Source organism: Anarhichas minor, unplaced genomic scaffold (genome assembly GCF_050575085.1).
Source record: "Anarhichas minor isolate MPS153535 unplaced genomic scaffold, ASM5057508v1 ptg000016l, whole genome shotgun sequence".
Lineage (NCBI taxonomy): Eukaryota > Metazoa > Chordata > Actinopteri > Perciformes > Anarhichadidae > Anarhichas > Anarhichas minor.
The window spans coordinates 683,818-701,421 of NW_027466462.1; the positions used below are offsets into that span (position 1 = coordinate 683,818).

The 17,604-nt window shown below is 40.4% G+C and overlaps 5 protein-coding genes across 5 annotated transcripts in view; 3 read left to right on the plus strand and 2 right to left on the minus strand.

The window, feature by feature from the left end:
* Positions 1-17,604, plus strand: part of LOC142950749 (CD276 antigen-like) — a 56,651-nt gene that overhangs the window by 13,554 nt on the left and 25,493 nt on the right. The window lies entirely within an intron of this gene.
* Positions 1-17,604, plus strand: part of LOC142950747 (uncharacterized) — a 58,000-nt gene that overhangs the window by 10,627 nt on the left and 29,769 nt on the right. The gene's annotated exons all lie outside the window — the stretch shown is intronic.
* Positions 10-4,202, minus strand: LOC142950746 (myelin-oligodendrocyte glycoprotein-like). The gene is made up of 5 exons (XM_076092341.1): positions 4,041-4,202; positions 2,370-2,747; positions 2,143-2,232; positions 1,729-1,835; positions 10-1,618 (listed from the first exon to the last, which is right to left on the minus strand). The coding sequence occupies exons 1-5, from the start codon at positions 4,120-4,122 to the stop codon at positions 1,574-1,576; spliced, it is 702 nt and encodes a 233-aa protein (XP_075948456.1). The 5' UTR covers positions 4,123-4,202; the 3' UTR covers positions 10-1,573.
* Positions 5,672-7,805, plus strand: LOC142950684 (uncharacterized). Its single transcript, XM_076092244.1, has 3 exons — positions 5,672-5,702; positions 6,335-6,592; positions 7,360-7,805. The coding sequence occupies exons 1-3, from the start codon at positions 5,672-5,674 to the stop codon at positions 7,803-7,805; spliced, it is 735 nt and encodes a 244-aa protein (XP_075948359.1).
* On the minus strand, positions 11,149-16,974 carry LOC142950740 (Fc receptor-like protein 5). The gene is made up of 6 exons (XM_076092333.1): positions 16,139-16,974; positions 14,762-14,903; positions 13,925-14,182; positions 13,565-13,825; positions 13,123-13,254; positions 11,149-12,242 (listed from the first exon to the last, which is right to left on the minus strand). The coding sequence occupies exons 2-6, from the start codon at positions 14,790-14,792 to the stop codon at positions 12,199-12,201; spliced, it is 726 nt and encodes a 241-aa protein (XP_075948448.1). The 5' UTR covers positions 14,793-14,903; positions 16,139-16,974; the 3' UTR covers positions 11,149-12,198.

A 17,604-nucleotide genomic window follows, 5' to 3' on the forward strand; every position in this document is an offset into this window, starting at 1 on the left:
CAACTCTAGTCGTTTGTAAATGTGGTTTATTCTGTTAAAAGTCAAACACGAAACATTTCAGTGCAAATATTCTAAATACCGCGAGTACATTTGTTCTACATCACAAAACACTGTTGAATCACATTGTGTTTGAGACTCTTTATATTCAGTGTTTAAATAGTATAGTGAGGAAACAACAGTCAGTCATCAGTCTAACATGTCATCCTCAGAGACAACACTCTTCAGAATAACACGTTCTAACTCTCACCTGTCTGAGCAGGTGGGGAAATAAATAACATTAAAAACAAATCACACATTCTTTTAAATCAGAATGTGAATCATTTATTAAATCAGGTTGCACCTTTAAAACATCTCAGCTCGGGTTCGGTTACCAGGAGGTGCAGGACATGACAAGTTAGCATAACATCCAGAAATCACAATTTTAGAGGCTTAAAACAAGATATAGATCTATACACAGACGTTTGAGATTCTTATATTCAGTGCTTAAAGAGATAAATAGCATAGTGAGGTAAAGGTGCCTTGCTCAAAGGCACTTTCAGGAAGTAGAGCGTTTAGTCTTCAAAAAAACTGCAGTTTGAATTCTGTATTTTAAATACGTTTCACACGTCGTCATTATATATTTACTGTACGCATTTCTAAAACGCATGTCTGCATACATGGAGACATGCAGCCTTGTGTTTCAGCGTTAGTATTAAATGAGGGATCATCAGATTATGCTAAGCTAACTGACGTTATTTACTCGTTTAGTGGAACACTAATGGCGTTACTTCATGTATCAGGAGGTCTGTTGTGTTACTCTTGTGAACAGTAACCTTTAACACTTACATCATTATTAATAAACATAAAGTCAGACAGTAATCCCTCTGACCTCAGTGCACTGATCATCACGCTAACGCTACACAGCGCAGGCTTTGGGTGTAAATGAGTTCAGCGTGTTTTCATTCAGAGAGTAAAAACGTAACGAGGTAAAGTCTGAACTTACTCCTCATCACAGCGCCGTATAAAACAATATGGAGGAGGTCACCAACAGACCTCAATGTGTCGTCTACGACAGCAACAAGCCCAGAACAACAAGAGAGCTGGCTCTGAGGTGAAACTACGACGCTAACAGTGGCGCTTCCATCAAGTTCGGCTTCTTTCTTCGTCTCCTGGAGGTGAAAAGTGATCGTGTTGCTGAACCGCGTGTCCACAGCTTAAAGAGAGTTTAGATCTCCAGCACGGGTCCTCTCCAGGATTTACTTCTTGTAACGTGTGCAGGAAGAAACATCCAGCAGGGGTCGCTCTTCAAATTCAAATTCTCTTTTTTTAACCCATGAAGGGCAGATTCCTCCAGCGTGTGATACAAAGTCAAACAGTCATCTTCAAATCTGACTTACATCGTGTCCGCCGGCGATCTGGATCCATCGTGAAGACCTCGCCGATCTGGATCCATCGTGAAGACCTCGCCGATCTGGATCCATTGTGAAGACCTCGCCGATCTGGATCCATCGTGAAGACCTCACCGATCCAGTCGGGTCCACTTGAGGCTGGACGTGCTGCTCTGCACTACCAACGTGCCTTTGAGCAAGGCCCCTCAGACCGTGAGTGGTTTGGTTGAAGAGACGTCATCATTCGGACGCTGTGGGAATAATTAACAAAAATTTTAATTATGAACAATAATAATATAAACTGTCTTAGTCAGTCAGGATTTACTCAAGAAGAAGAAACAGAACGTTTTTGTTTTCTTACATTTTGTTTTTGACGTCGTTTAAGGAAACAAGCACTGACTCCACCAGCCAGGATCAGTGAGACGAAGACGACCAACAGGATCAGAAGGTTTGGATGAAGCTGACCACCTGATGGTGAAACAAAGGAGACTCTAAATGAACATCATGCTGTAGTGAAGAAGACCTGAAACTAGAGATTGAGACCATAAACTCATGTTTACAATGTTTACTGAGGTAATAAATCAAGAGAGAAGTAGAGTCATTTTCTCATAGACTTCTATACAACCAGAGGAGTCGCCCCCTGGTGGACATTAGAGAGAATGCAGCTTTAACACATGAAGCTTTGACTTTAAATAACTAGAGGTTGAAGTCTGGGTACCATCTTGACTCCATTAACGCTGAAGATTCTTGTTTCTCTCATCAAAGGTTTTCTCACCTGCATCGGTCTCGTTGGTCTCATCTGGATCTGGGAGACTTTTGGTATAAAACTCCGGCTCCATCGTCGAGGTTTTATCAGATTGTGGTGCTGAAAAAACACAAGATTAAAGAAAGAGGATTATAGTAGGCAGAAAGTGCTGACTAAACAATCCTTAAAAAGGTTCAAAGATGTCCAATCTTGAGCCTATAGAAAATACAAACAGAGACTCCCACACACGTACTCACCAACAACAAGCTGGACCACTGACTGGTCCACTGGGCTGTTTAATTTGGGGATGAAACATCGGTATCTTCCTTGGTCGGCCAGCGTCACGTTGGAGATCTTGAGCGAGATGTTTCCGTCTTTCAGCTCGTCCGTGAACAGCGCCGTCCTCCTCGCGTACGACCGGATCTTCATGTCCGGGACCTCGTGCCGGTGCCTGTAGAGGTGCACGTACTCCACCCGGCTCAGCGGATCCGCGGGGTCTGGCTTGAGGTCGGGCAACGACCACTCCACCGTCAGACCCTCCACGTTGAACTTAGGCTCCAGGTGGCACGGCAGGATGACGTCATCGCCCAGGACGGCCACGATTGGCTGACGTGACCCAATCACCTGAGGTTGATCTGGGAAAACACGGAGGAACGAGTTTGAACTACTTTATCTCAACTTCAGAACTACTCACACCTTCCAGGACTGAGAACATGAGACGCTTATTGTACTTCAGCAGTAAAAGGAAGCTGGAATCTGCAAACTAACAACTGTTTATATCAAAGATGAGTCTTTAAGAACCTTCTGGTGAGTGAGCAACAGTCCAAAACCCAAAGACACTCATTCAAGAAGAGCTGCAGAGAAACAAACTACTTCATGCTTTCCTGCATGAATTTAAAATAGTTTAGATTAGTCTCCGTCTGTTTCAGCTCTGTGTGTTTATGGTTAAAATGAGGGATTGTGATTTTGCAGAGTCATGATGATTCCTAGTGACCACGAGTCATCACTTTGAGCAACAGAGTGAGAACAACATCTGATTAAGAGGAACAAGACACACATGACCCCGAAAAACATCAGCAGCGTGACCTTAGTGTGGTCACACAAGTCATGGGAGTTTAGACGGTATTTTAATTTAAACTTAAAATAATCACAAGTTAACCCCGTGGCTCTACGGTGGCCCTGAACAGATGCCGAGTTATGGAACAATGGGAGCTTTATATTCTTCCTGGTAACAGTTTAACCGTCCTGCTTATCAGTTTGGCTGAGTTCCCAAAATTTGAGTTTGAATTTGCCACCTTCCAAAAACATGTCTCCACATATACACAATACACAAGACACTGACACACATTAAGTTCTGCCTTCTGGAAAGGTCTAGACGGCTCCACCTCAGGGTGCTTTCTCTGAGTCACTTATTGAATCAGCCATCATCAGTAAAAACGTTTAAGAAAATTTAACTACTTGAAAACAGCAACTTTTCTTTTTCCCTGTGTTGTTCCGTTATGATGTCATCTATTTTGTTTTTATTGTAATTACTTCTATTGTTTCTGTTTTGACCATGTAAAGTATCTTTGAGTAGCTTTTAAAGCAATATACAAATAACATGCATTATTATTATTATTATTATTATTATTATTATTATTATGATTATTAATTTCAGACGTTACGTTGCGATTCATTTAGCACAATGTAACTTTTTGTTAAATTATTAGTGGCATATCCGTTAATCAGTGGGTAAAAAGTAGTTTGTTTTATTGTAACATGCTTCATGCTGTTATTTTAAATTAAATATATATAAAGAGACAATCCCATTTATAGTGGTGTTAAGTTATCGGTTAGTTGCAGTTTAACGGGACTCAGAGGCTCATAAACAACATATACACATGATATTAAATCTCCTAAAGAATAAACAGAATAAACCCGGAGCTCACCTTTTAAAGCCGTGTTACCGGGAACAAAGAGCGTGAAGAGAGAACATGTCCAGACGAGCGCGGAGCCGCAGAGGTGACGCATAAAAACAGCCGGTAGAAGGACGGAGAAGCGTCTGTAGTGAGCTCCACTGGAGCTGCTTGTCTGAGTACTGAAGCCATGATGTGTGTTACAGCTGCTTATATTCCACTACTGACGCAGTGATACGTGTGCACGTGTGTCCTGACGTCATGGCGCAAATTACGCACGTTGGATAGATTCCAGGTTTCACCCTTTGCTTTGTTGAACCAACACACATCCAAGCAACTAGATAATAATACAATAAGAATGAAGTCATGAGTAATCATCATGTGACTGTTAAAAATAAACAGACCTATTATAGAAATACAAGTAGATACATACACGTGAGTGTATATGAATATATTTATAACGTCTGTGAATTGTAAACAAATGAATGAATATTGATTGGGTAATAAAATGTTATATATTCATATATTTACTAGAGACTTCTTCTTATTGTCTGTTTACATGATGCTTTATAAATACAGCTCGACTGTCATAATTTATTATATTGCTTAAATACATTTTATTTAGTTTATGTTGTTTTACATGAATTAAGAGCAAACCACCAAATCAGTTAAAAATAATTAAATAAAATATATAAAAATAAAATCCTGAGTAAATTATACTTACAAACCAAAATAAAAAATACATTAAATTAAATAATAATTAAAATAATTAATATAATGCAACTACTTTATCCCAAATATGTCTTTCCACTTCTCTGTCACGTGATCACATTAATGTAACACGAGTAATATTATCATTGCGTGGTGTATGACTCAGCATCTATTTAGTGACTCAGCAAGAATAGTAAAAACCTAAAAACAGGGAATAATAAATAAACAGAAATGTTTATGTGTATCTATAGTGATGATGATGGTGAAGAGCCTTACACCTGATGTAGACTGAGCTTCTGACTCACTGCAACAAACACAAGTCATCACCACCCCGACGTCTAAATAAAACTGAATGTGAAACACACTCGTGTTACAGTGTTAATATGTCCCAGCAGAGAAAGTGAAATAAAGTGAAATAATCTAATTTATCAGACCGAAACAGCCAAATTGAAAGTAATTAACAGAGAAAAGCAGCAAATCCTCAGAGAAGCAGAGAATGTTTTACTGATTAAGTACGTTTATGTTTTAGGAATGTTTTTTCAAAAATAATAACTTTTTATTTATATAGCACCTTTAAAAACAGAGTTTACAAAGAGCTTTGAGAGACAAAGCAGCAAAATAATCACAATAACAGAAAGTTCAGTGAGACCGAACATCAACAAATACAAATAAACAGAAAAGCCGTTCTAAAGGGTTCATATCCCTTCAGGTCTGGATGCTCTATTTTGTTAGCTTTGACCTATTTCACTCTTGGACACATTGCGCAATTTTAACCAAACGCAGACGACTTCGTCCGTCCTCGTATTTCAGCCAATCAGTGAACTTTCATCAGTCTGACTGTTAAATAAGAGATAACAGCAGGAAGCGTGTGGCCTCTGTGACTTACACTTCAACTTCAGGTGTGATAGAAAGCAAAGAGTCAGTCAGTCATCAGTCATCAGTCAGTCATCAGTATGGCGATGTTAACTCTGTGCACTGTCGTTGGTGAGTACTGAATGTCTTTGAGTGATTTACGCTGATATTGAGCCTTAAAGGTTCTCTGCATCCTTGTTTCTGCATCTCGTAATAACTGAATGAAACTCCAGCAACTACTCCTAATGATCCTCACTGTGTACCTTGTTTATATTTTTTGCATTTTGCATATTTGCAACTTGTTTTTTTTCCGCAAGTGATAAACCAAATGCTAAATAATATATTTTGTGTTGGGAACACAAAGAGAACAACAACAACAACTCCTCCGCCTGATGTTTATCTCTCAAAGCGTCTGCAGAGACGAGCAGCAGCTTCACCTTTAAAATGTTACTTTTTCTTATTGTGGTTTCATGCTGAGAGCAGCTACTTTCACAAGGCTGATGGTGGGCGACGTGTGAAGCTCTGGTTGCATCATCGTGGAGTATTCTGTATTCTGTGTATTGTTGTTAATAGTATAAATAACTTCCCATCGACCCGGACAGCGAACACAAAGCTGTTGGGTTCAGAACTGACGCCTGCAGAGAAGCTTCAGTGTTTGTTCAGAATAACATCCGTAGTGAAAGAAAGAAGCCGGCGAGCTGTCGAGCGGTCGCTTGTTTTCTGCTGAGGTGGTGAAAACGATGTAAATCTGTGTTTTCTTGCAGCCGCTCTGAGAGTTCTGCCCGACAGATCTCAGTTCTTCCAGTACGAGTCCGTCTCTCTGAGCTGTGGGCAGGAGGGAACCTCTCCTGACTGGAGGGTGAAGAGGAACACATCCACTAATATAGACCAAGAGTGTTCCTCGGAGAGAACCAACGAATCCCACTGCTTCATCGAGGACCTGTACCCACTAGACAACGGGGCGTACTGGTGCGAGTCTGCAGCAGGAGGGTGCAGCGACGCCGTCAACATCATGGTGACCGGTGGGTTTAGATTCAAAGACAGTTATTCAGACCAGAGATTCACCTCCAGACGTTCTTCTCTGACGGGCTGAACAAACAGGTCTCTGGTCACCATAGTTGGAGAACGCTCAGTTTCCGACATGCCAATTCCAAAACAAGTCGTCAACCTCCGGTTCTTTAAAGTGAATTCAAAGCTTCATGTGTTAAAGCTGCATTCTCTCTAGTGTCCACCAGGGGGCGACTCCTCTGGTTGTATAGAAGTCTATGAGAAAATGACTCTACTTCTCTCTTGATTTATTACCTCAGTAAACATTGTAAACATGAGTTTATGGTCTCAATCTCTAGTTTCAAGTCTTCTTCAATACAGCATGATGTTCATTTAGTACATTATGGTCCATTTAGAGTCAAACAGACCATAAAGCAGGGGATGCTTTAGGGCGGGGCTACTGTGATTGACAGGTTGCTTCCACGACGTTGTCAGGTCTGGGAGTTGCCCGTGTTTTTGTCTTACAACTTTAACCCTTTGAGTTAATTAGTTTCTTGCACAAGACCAAGATGGCGACGGCCAAAAACAAGACACCGCTACAAAACTTTGTTAAATTTAGGCAACAAAACTACTTATCTATGGTTTTTATAGAATGGACTTCTGTTTGGACTTCAAGGTGCTTGGAGGAGGTAAAGAGTCTAGAAGAGGAAACACGTTGGACAATAAAGTTGTTCTTCAGACTTCACATCTTGCTGGAGCTTTGACTTCTTCAGGTGAACTATCTTCTTGTCTCGTCTCTCAGCTGGACTTGTGATCCTGGAGAGTCCCGTCCTCCCCGTGACGGAGGGAGACGACGTGAGTCTCCGCTGCAGAACCAAGTCGACCTCCAACCTCACAGCCAATTTCTATAAAGACGGCGTCCTCATCGGGAGCAGCTCCACAGGAAACATCACCGTCCCCGGTGTCTCTCAGGCTGATGAAGGACTCTACAAGTGTGCCGTCTCTGGAGCCGGAGGATCTTCAGAGAGCTGGCTGACTGTCAGAGGTGAGGACAGCCAATATTCTGAGATTTATCCAGGCTGTGTTCAGCACAAAGACAGCCGCAGAGACAGAAGTCTGTTTGCATCGAGGCCAACCTGTGGTATTTCTGTTGTGAAGCAGGCCGCCCTGAGCCGCCGGACTCCCCCCTCGCAGGCTTCCTGCTTCCTGTGGTGGGCGCCTGCCTCTCGCTGCTGCTGCTGGTGCTGATCTGCCTCTGGAGGAGCCACAAAGGTCAGCAGCCTGCTTTCATGTCAATAAACTAACATTCTGCTGTTTCAGCGATGCTTCTGTCGAGGAGGTCGCACGCCGGAACGTGCTGAGCGTGGAAGTTTGTTGTCGGATTTGGAAACAAGTGGAATAAATAGCAGATTCATTCTGCTGCAGAAAGGCCACGACAAGCAGTCAGACGCTGCAGAAAGAGGCCGCGCTTCAAACTGCAGCGAACATATTCAGATTCATTCACAGGATTTTCTGGTTTCTGAAAAAAAGGAGAAATGATGTTTAACACAAAAACTAAATCTACAAAGAAATTATGAAACGGGTTATTCCTGTCCATGTAAACACGGACTTGTGCTCGTGACCTCAGCCCACCAGCTGTAAACTAGGAGGAGATCTGTCAGCAGCCTTTACAGTAAAGACTTTATGATCTGTTAGTTTAAATGATGACGCTGTAGCATCAACAATCCACTTGCACAGATTTCCACATTAATATTTGTCTTCCAGACACCTGAACGTACAGGAAGTTAAAGTCAAATGGAGTTTGAGGAGCTTGTTTTTAAACAGAAACGTGACGTGAATGTGGTTTTTGTTTAGAAACATCTGTATGTGAAGTTTGTTCAGACTTCATGAATGCAAAAACAAAAGTATATGTTGTATTCATCGGGTGATATTGTTACTAAAGAAAGTAAAGTGTTTGACAATTGATGAAGCTTTTCATGCACAGAAAAGGACAACATGCTGTACAGTAACATCTGTCTGTCCGTAGATGATGTACAGATGTGGAATCAGAGACATATTCACACTATGTCAGTGTCTGTGATTTATTTATGACACATAAACATGTTTTAAAATGCTTTTTGTTCTTTAAAATTCAAATCTAACACTAAACTGTTGCTGCAGGTAGAGTCGACCCTGATGTGTCGTACACGGACGTCACCATCACACAGGAAGCACAGACGAGCAGGATCAGAGGTAAACAAACACTCATATTTAACAACAATAATAATAATAATAAATAACAGCAGCTGATAAAAAAGATGTTAAAATAAACAAGACGATGAACCTCAAATATTCATGATGACATTCCATAAATAACAGTGTAAATCTGTAATACAGCGACACACTGGGTCCTGTGTGTTTGTTGTTATCTGCCTGGAGACGGAAGTCCCGCCCTCTCTACGCTCCTATTGGTCCGTTTCTGTCAATAGAGCCCGTCACCATGGTTACATAGTAAACGAAACAGTCAGCGTTCCCTCATTCCTTTAACTCATCACGCTGACCCAGTTTCTACTGTCATGGAATTTAAGTGACGACATGTGTTTAATAATAGCACAATGCATGGAAACACAAACACAGAAAGACAAATATTATGAGTATAAAACAAAACAACAGACGATCTTGTACCAAAGCATCTTGTCCTTTGTGTTGTTCACTTCACGCATCAGAGCCTCGCGCTGCCTCCTGATATTTAATTCTACATTTGATAATCAGAGAGAGGACAGATAATCATGGTTCTAATGCAGATGTTTGGTTTTATTACAGCATGTAAAGCATCAAAGTAGACACATCTGTTAATATCCTCTTTAACAAACCGTCACAGTTTAAGGGGAATCCCTCCTTTGTTCTCTGTTTCTGTTTACAATAATGTAACGTTCATGTTTGTGGGAATCGAACAGTGACATAGTGTTTCTATTATTCTTCCTCCACAGACGCGGCCGCTGCTCCGACCTTCTACTCAACAGTGAAACCAGGAAACACCTGAGAGGAAGCAACCAGCGTGTGAATCTATTCTGTATGTTATTAAACAGGAGAAGTGTTGCATTGTGGGGTTTATAGGGAACCGAAGGATTAAAGCTGATTTTTCTAATCAAACCTGCATCAAGAAGGGATTAAAGTCTTATTGGTCAAATAAAAACTCAGTTTCATCGTCTAAATATAATGTTTCAGCTCTAAATTATGAAATCAATCTGTTAAATGTTAGTTAATGTTTAAATGTTTAAATGTTTTCAGTACCAGACTGAATAACAGCGACAGGCTTTTATCAAACACGGTTATTGTTAAAAGAAAATCACATTCATTCATTATTTAATATCAACATATCGCTCTCAGGATGATTCTCTTCTTCAGCGACAAAACACATCAAAGAACAAACAGAGACACCGTCAGAAAGAACTCTTTAAGGGAACAAACTCTATAAATAATAACCGTCTACATCCGTTTGTATCGTCTGAACATCAGTAAGGGTGCAGCTTTAAATGCGTAACATCTGTGACTAATTAATAAATACTTTGTGAAGGAAAGTATTTGACCTGACATCAGAAAAGTTCCTGAGTCCTATTTTTAGCAACACAAAGTATGTGTGTGTAATAAAACAGGTACTTCCTGTTTCCTCTATTCACACACTGAAACACACCTTCCCCTGAGTCAGCACTATTACATCACTGATTATATTTAAACTATAAACCTGCTGCAGGAGGAAATATAATAATTGAACTGCTGTTAGATAAGTTTAACCCAGACGTGACCTCCAGAACACCAAACCAACACTTCAAACATTAGATTCCTGACTCTGTGATGAACTCATCAAACATCACAAAGAAGCTGATATTTCCCTAAAACATCCCTGAAAACTCCCTGAAGAATCTGTGAGTCATCCAGCCGCTCGTCTCTGGTTTCATGTGAGATGATGCAGTGAAGAGAAATCAAACTCTGGGGAATAACAGACATCTTGTGACTGTGATGAGAAACGTACTGCAGCATCATTATAAAGCAGCTTCGTGAGATACTCTGTTCATACCTCCGTCAGCACGAGTCCTACTGGTGGATCACAGTGATCATTACGACTGATTTAAAGCGTTTAAACAGACAAAATGGTGACATCTGCTGGACAATCTCTGTTATTGCATCTGTGAGGAACTAATGTGATTACAGGTGAACCTGCTGAATGCTGATGAAGGATAATAAAGAAAGAAAAACAGAGAAGACACGTGAATAAAAAGCAATTATTTTGGGGTAAATACTGCAAACTGACAGATTTCCCTTCATCGTATTTAATGGGACGAGCAGCCGACTCTGGTTGGAGAAGCTGAGTGACCTCACATCAAAGTAAACGATGCGTTCAGGTGTAACCAAAGTAAACGATGCGTTCAGGTGTAACCAAAGTTAATGATGCGTTCAGGTGTAACCAAAGTTAATGATGCGTTCAGGTGTAACCAAAGTAAACGATGCGTTCAGGTGTAACCAAAGTTAAAGGATTGTTAAGCTCTGCAGAGCTCTGAGTTCTCACACAACTTTAAAGAATCATCAAATGAAGAGTTCAGGTGCAGACGCGTCTGTTTTATGTTTTATTTTGTTTGTTAAGCACAATTACAATGTTCAACACGTTTATGGACGTAGACACGTTAAAATGACCCGTCAGAAGAGACGGTTCATTTCAGAGGTCGAGTGAGTGAAAGTGAAACCTGCCCACCAGGTGGCGTGACTCGATCATTGAAGCTGCTGTTCATGAGTTCATTTAGAAACTTGAGTGAATGTTTCTCAACGAAGAACATTTCCACAGAGCTGATCTGAAGGTTAAACACATCCGGACATGATGCGCTGAACTGGTGTTCAGGTTCACACGTTTTACTGGAACGCAGTCAACTCGGGTGTGATGTCATTCCCAGCTCTGACTTATTTAACTTACATAACTTTTCATCTTATACTTTGATTTATGATAAAATAACTGCACAAATGACATCCCATAATCCTCAAAATACAAACTAATGTACAGGATATCAGAGTAAAGTCATAAATCATAATGCAGCATTATCTATCTATCTATTTCTATGAATCTTTACTTTTATGTATTTATATTTACATTCATTTATTCATCGTTAAATTTAGTTATTTATTTCTGACTGGTGATGTAACTGTGCAGATTGTTACATAGGAATAAGAAATGCAAACAATTATAAAGATTATTAAATAAAGCGTGTTTATGGAGGATGAAAGCTCCCAAAATAGAATAAACTAAAAATGACTTAATAAATAAATAAATATGCCAAAAAATATACCAAAAACAAATAAAAAATACATGTATGCATTCATTAATTGGTATATTTATATTTCTGATTTTATTCGCCTCTTATTTTTTTTATATGATTTTTTTTGCATTTGTTATCTATTTTTTTATATTGTTTATATTCATCCATTCTTTTTTTAAATGTATCTTTTAATTTATTAATTGTTTGTTTGCCAGGTTCCCTCCTCCATACAGTAGCTAAGAAAAAATACACTATTTTAGAAAAATGGAATAATAAAAATATAAGAATATTGCCTTCTTCACACTGATATTGGCCGATATATCTGCAATATCACAAGTTGAAGCTCTTCTTCTTCATCATTCCAGTACGAGATCAGCTCTCCTTTTACCATCAGCTCGAGCTGCAGAACAACCAGAGGAGAGAAGTGTTAAGAGAGTGAGTGTGACTTCTTCTTCTTCTTTCTCTTCCTGCTTTCTACCTGATGTGGCTTCATTGTTGTTGCTGTGACAACCAGCTCTCACCCTTCCCGTCCAGTGAAAACCACGTACCTCCAAATGTGTTGATTTTTAATGCTACAGTCTTCCACCGAAAACCACAGATTCAAACCCGTCATCAGTCACAAGAGAGGCCGTCGCTCACATCTCAGTGAAACAGGAAATGAAGCAGCCGCATGAACATGAACAACGAAGACTCAATCTGTGTCCAGCTGCTAGTTCAGTGCAATGCTAAAGTAATGCTAAAGCAATGCTAAAGTAATGCTAAAGCAATGCTAAAGTAATGCTAAAGCAATGCTAAAGTAATGCTAAAGTAATGCTAAAGCAATGCTAAAGTAATGCTAAAGCAATGCTAAAGTAATGCTAAAGTAATGCTAAAGTAATGCTCAAACAGTCCAACACTGACAGGGAACATTTCACTGCATCAATACTCGACTACTTTAAATACTTTGGGTACATTTTGTTGATACATACTTTTCCTTCAGTAAAGTCTTGAATGCATGACTTTTGCTTGAAGTGGAGTATTTTAAAACACTCTTGAAATGAACACGTATAGGTGCACAGACGAGAACATAACGGAGGTTAAAGGATCTGAATACTTCGCGTACCCGTACTGCTGGCTCTGGTCAACCCAAATAAAAACTCAGCCTGCGATACATTTTCAAGAGAGCCCTTCCTTGTTGCTGAAAGGTCAGTAGAGTTGTTCCTGACCTCTGACCTCTGGTGGAGGAGGCATACAGAAGAGGTGATTGATTTCTTTTACTGTATTCTCAGAGGTGTTCTTACCTCGAGCCATCCTGCAGAACAAGTGTATGCACATTATGAGTATGGCAGTGTAGAGGACGAACAGCAGGATGGTACACAGCAGCCTGGGCAGAGACATGAGAGGAGGAGGGACATCTGTAGGCTGAGGTCCCTCTGTGAGGAAGAACAGGAGTTCCAAACATGAAACATAATCACTTCTGATCTCATTCAAATCTTAAATCAAATGTATCTTTTGTTTAATAAGGCCGTATGAATACTGTCAACAAGAGGACACAAGGAATAGAGATCGGTCTCATCGCTGTGGTTCTTCCAGTGGAGTTAATGTAATGAAGTGTCCTCTAGGATACTTTCTGTGTGTTGGTGAAGAAACACTGGGAGCAGCCTATAAAACGACCTACATGTCTTAAACCTAAAACATCTTAAACATAGGAAAACAGTAAAGAGGAGCAGGACATCATGTCACCTGACACAGACAGCCAGCTCTGCGGTGACTTCCCCTTCGTGGGGTGTTGACACATGTAGAAGCCTTCGTCAGACCTGGACACCGCTGGGAGGACCATCTTTCCTGCATCCTCAGTGCCGATGAAAACATCATTTCTGTAGAACGCAGCAGAGAAATCCGACGTAGATTCATCTTCGTTTTCTTCCTTGTAGGAACAGCAAAGTGTCACTTTATCTCCCTCCGTGACAGGAAGTGCAGGGCTCTCCAGGATCACAACCTTATCTGAATAATAAAAGAATAGATTTTCCATACTTGTATTAAAGACTTGTAGACTTTGCAAAGTCCGTTAATTTGCAAAAATCCATGCACATTTGGTATTACCTGTCGCTGTGATGTTGACAGTGTTGCTGCACTCGCCCTGCTGAGACTCACACCAGTACTCTCCGGTGTCTGACGGGTAGACATCCTGAATGGTGCAGGAGGACTCACCTGGGATCCCCCAGCCATACTTGCATGCATCCGACGTCTTAGAGGTCGTGTTTCTCCTCACTGTCCAGCCGCTGGAGTTTGCCACACATCTCAGAGAGATTTGGTCATGCAAAAAGAACTGCGATCTGTTGGGAGTAATGCTCAGCGTGGCTGCAGGAGGGAGGGAGGGAGGGAGGGGGGGGGGGGGTATTAATATAAATGAAATGTGTCATGTGAAACGATTTGCTGAAAGTGAGGAACCCACAGAGAATTACCACCAACTCTGCAGCTCTACGGTGCTCGTTAACCTCCCATAGCTCATCATTTTGGCTTTACAGCACATTAACCCAGCTGTGAACTTGTTCAGTTTCAGTGCTCTACAGCCTCGGAGGAACTTGTTGAGAAACCACTCTCTGTCCTGCAAATAACGGCAGCTCGACACAGTTAGAAACTTGCTTGTAAAAAAAGAGCCAGATTACTTTTCTCAGGAATTGGTGGAGGAGAGCAAAGCAGAGCTAAAAAGGAGAGTGTGGACTTTTCCATCTGACGGGCAAACATTAAACGGATGAATGCAGCCTAATTGCATCTTTAGAAAGGAATCGCTTTTTCAAGAAAGACTTAAAGTGACGTCAGAAAACACAGATCTCCTCATCGTGAAATAAGTCAAACCAGAATAGTTGCCATTCTTTAAGAAATGTACATTCAGCATCTTCAAATAGTTACTTAGTGAAGTTAAGGCGAATTACTTACAGAGCATTAGGCAGAGTGATGTGATCTCCATTCTGTGCCGATCTCAGTCTGCCTCTATCAAGTTCTACAGGGTAGTCGACCACATCCTGACCCAGCACAGGAAACCATGAAGGTCATTGTTTAACTAAACAAAGTCCTTGATCTGCAATGAAATTCACACATTTTTCAAACTTGCTTGAGCTCTAAGCTTTCAAAAAAAAAGTTTAAGTAAAGGACCCAAATATCAGCATTTAGTCAATCACTAAAAAATTCTTTGGAAAGTGATGATTTCATTATATTCTGTCAATAAGCAGTGATGGAGGACATATTCAGACCTCCTCCTCCTCAAAATACCAGACCTCAACTGAGCACAGAGAGCTCTTTGTTTGTCAGACAAAGCATTTACAATATAATTCTCTGTACCATATTCAGTTTTCATCATCGTAAAAAGCCACAAACAATACGTTTTTAGTTTTTCAAAAAAAAGCCTCTGAGTTGCAAAACAATGTGTATAAATCTTTAGACCAAGCAGCAATATTTAGTTAACTCCAGATAAATATTTGCCTCGTCGACCTACTTTCATCCATAAGTTACATATCTGAGCTCTACACGTCTTCCAATGAGCCTCACCTGATTCCCATCCCACGTTCCCGTCCTTGTGCCCCCAGAAAATATCTTGCATCGTTTTTGCACCATTTCACACATCGAGATATTTCTAAGACCCCAAACAGCAGGATTGTAATCAAGTACCCAATGCCAACACCATCACCTCTTCACATTCTGTTGATGTTAGGTGATTTTCTGAATGTTTTAAACAGCTTCTTATCTTACTACACGTTGCACCTTTTAACACGAGCACCAACACTATGATCATGTGGTTCAATCTCCCACCGAAAACCACAGAATCAAAGATCATCAGCCACAAGAGAGGCCATCTGTCACATTTCAGTGAAACAGGAAGTGAAGCAGCCACATGAACAACAAAGACTCAAACTAACTCGGACTGGAAACTGTTTTTAGCGGCTCCTCTAACGCACCAACAGGTTGTGTTTGAACACAAAGAAAGCCTCTTGGATCAGCTGGAAGACGCATCGTCACAAAGCTGAAAACAGTTATAGAGATACGAGGTTCTCACAGGACAGTGATGATACAAACATGTGATGATCTTATAGAATATGATGCATTGATGTAGATTAAACTAGTTAAAAACATGCAACATAAACATAAACTCAGCAGTAATATTAACCCACAAACATAATAGTCAAGTATTTTAGTAATCAATAAATACTTCAGTAATATGTTGAATGCAGGACTTGTACTTTCAGTGGAGTAATGTCACAGTGTGGTATTAGTACCTTTACTGCAGTAAAGGATCTGAATACACTGATCATAGCTCACCACAACAACAGAGCAGCCACGTGGTTCCACTTCTTCTTCTGGTCCTTTCTGGTTTGGCGTCCACACTCCTGTTTTCTCCCTGTGGACTGACTTTACTCTGGTTCTATCAGCATCATTAATTCAACAATCAATGAACGTTGCTTTATTGAGAAGTTGAATCTCTTTAGTTAGTTCTTTAATCCAACTGGATGAATGTAGCTTCACACTGCAGATGTTGTAACAGAAAGAGAAGGAAAGAAATGACACATGACGTCTCGATGGATCGTGTTTTGATCCGAGTGACTCGCAGAGTCAATGTTCTGATTCATGAAATGAATTGATTCAAGGGAGAGGACGTCCTGTTCAGGTGAGGACTGACCTCTACTGGTACAATGGAGGAAGACAACATTTACAGTTCAGTAGGAACTAGATCAATGAAACCAAACTGAATATTTCAGGAAATATTATTCACACATATTTAAGAGGTAGTTGTGATGTTGCTGCAGACGTAATTTAGACGTCTAGACATTTAGGGAACTGAAACTCTGTTCAAACACACAGTGGTCACTATATTCTGTACTCTAACGCAGTACAGTACAAGTGTTCTGATATAACTTTAGTATACGTGTATTACTGGGGTAATACTTAAAGGTGGAGTTTTACTGCACTACATTATATTGAAAGGTGTTTTGTATATTTTCTCCTCCATATGTTACATATCGGAATACCAAGAAATCTGAAATTCTGACCATTGGTCCATTAACGTTGCTATTTATTACAAGATTTGTGTTTGACTTATTGATTCAAATATATTTGTTCATAATTAGTTTATGATATAATGATTTATTTGAGTTATCTTCAAGTAGAAACTTGATTTATTGACTCTTGAAGTGTTTAAACCCATTTGTGTGATTAAGGTTCAACCACAAAGGGTGCGGCTGAACTAAACTGACTCTCTTGCTTCCGTTTGACTCATGAGCTCTGCTGAGCGAACCAGTATTTTCACCTGCGGCTATTGTCTTTCACTTGTTGAATAGTTTCGCTCTGGGGATGGACTGCTGCTGCTGTGATAGGGTGAGATAAACAATAAAAGACAGCCCACACCTGCCGTCAGGTCTACCTGTCTATACTCTGCGTGGTGTTCTGGTTCACACAGCGAGAAGAAACCAGCTCTAGTCCTTCTGTGGTTCCTGGTCTCTCGGGTCTAAGGGTCTAAGGATACCTGCTGTGTAAATCCGGAAACGTCCCACACCTACGTACGTCAACGGAGTTTTGCATTGTAAGACCGAAAGTAAAAGTTTTCTTCACAAAGACGCAGTAATTATTCTTATTTCATACATTTTAACCTTTTATTTTACCTTTTGTGTTTATTCTTTTGAAGAGACGGATTAACTTTGACACGTGGATGCAGCGATGAAGAGGAGAACTGCACTGACTGCACTGACTGGACTGACTGGATTCTTTATTTTTCTTCAGATCAAAGCAGC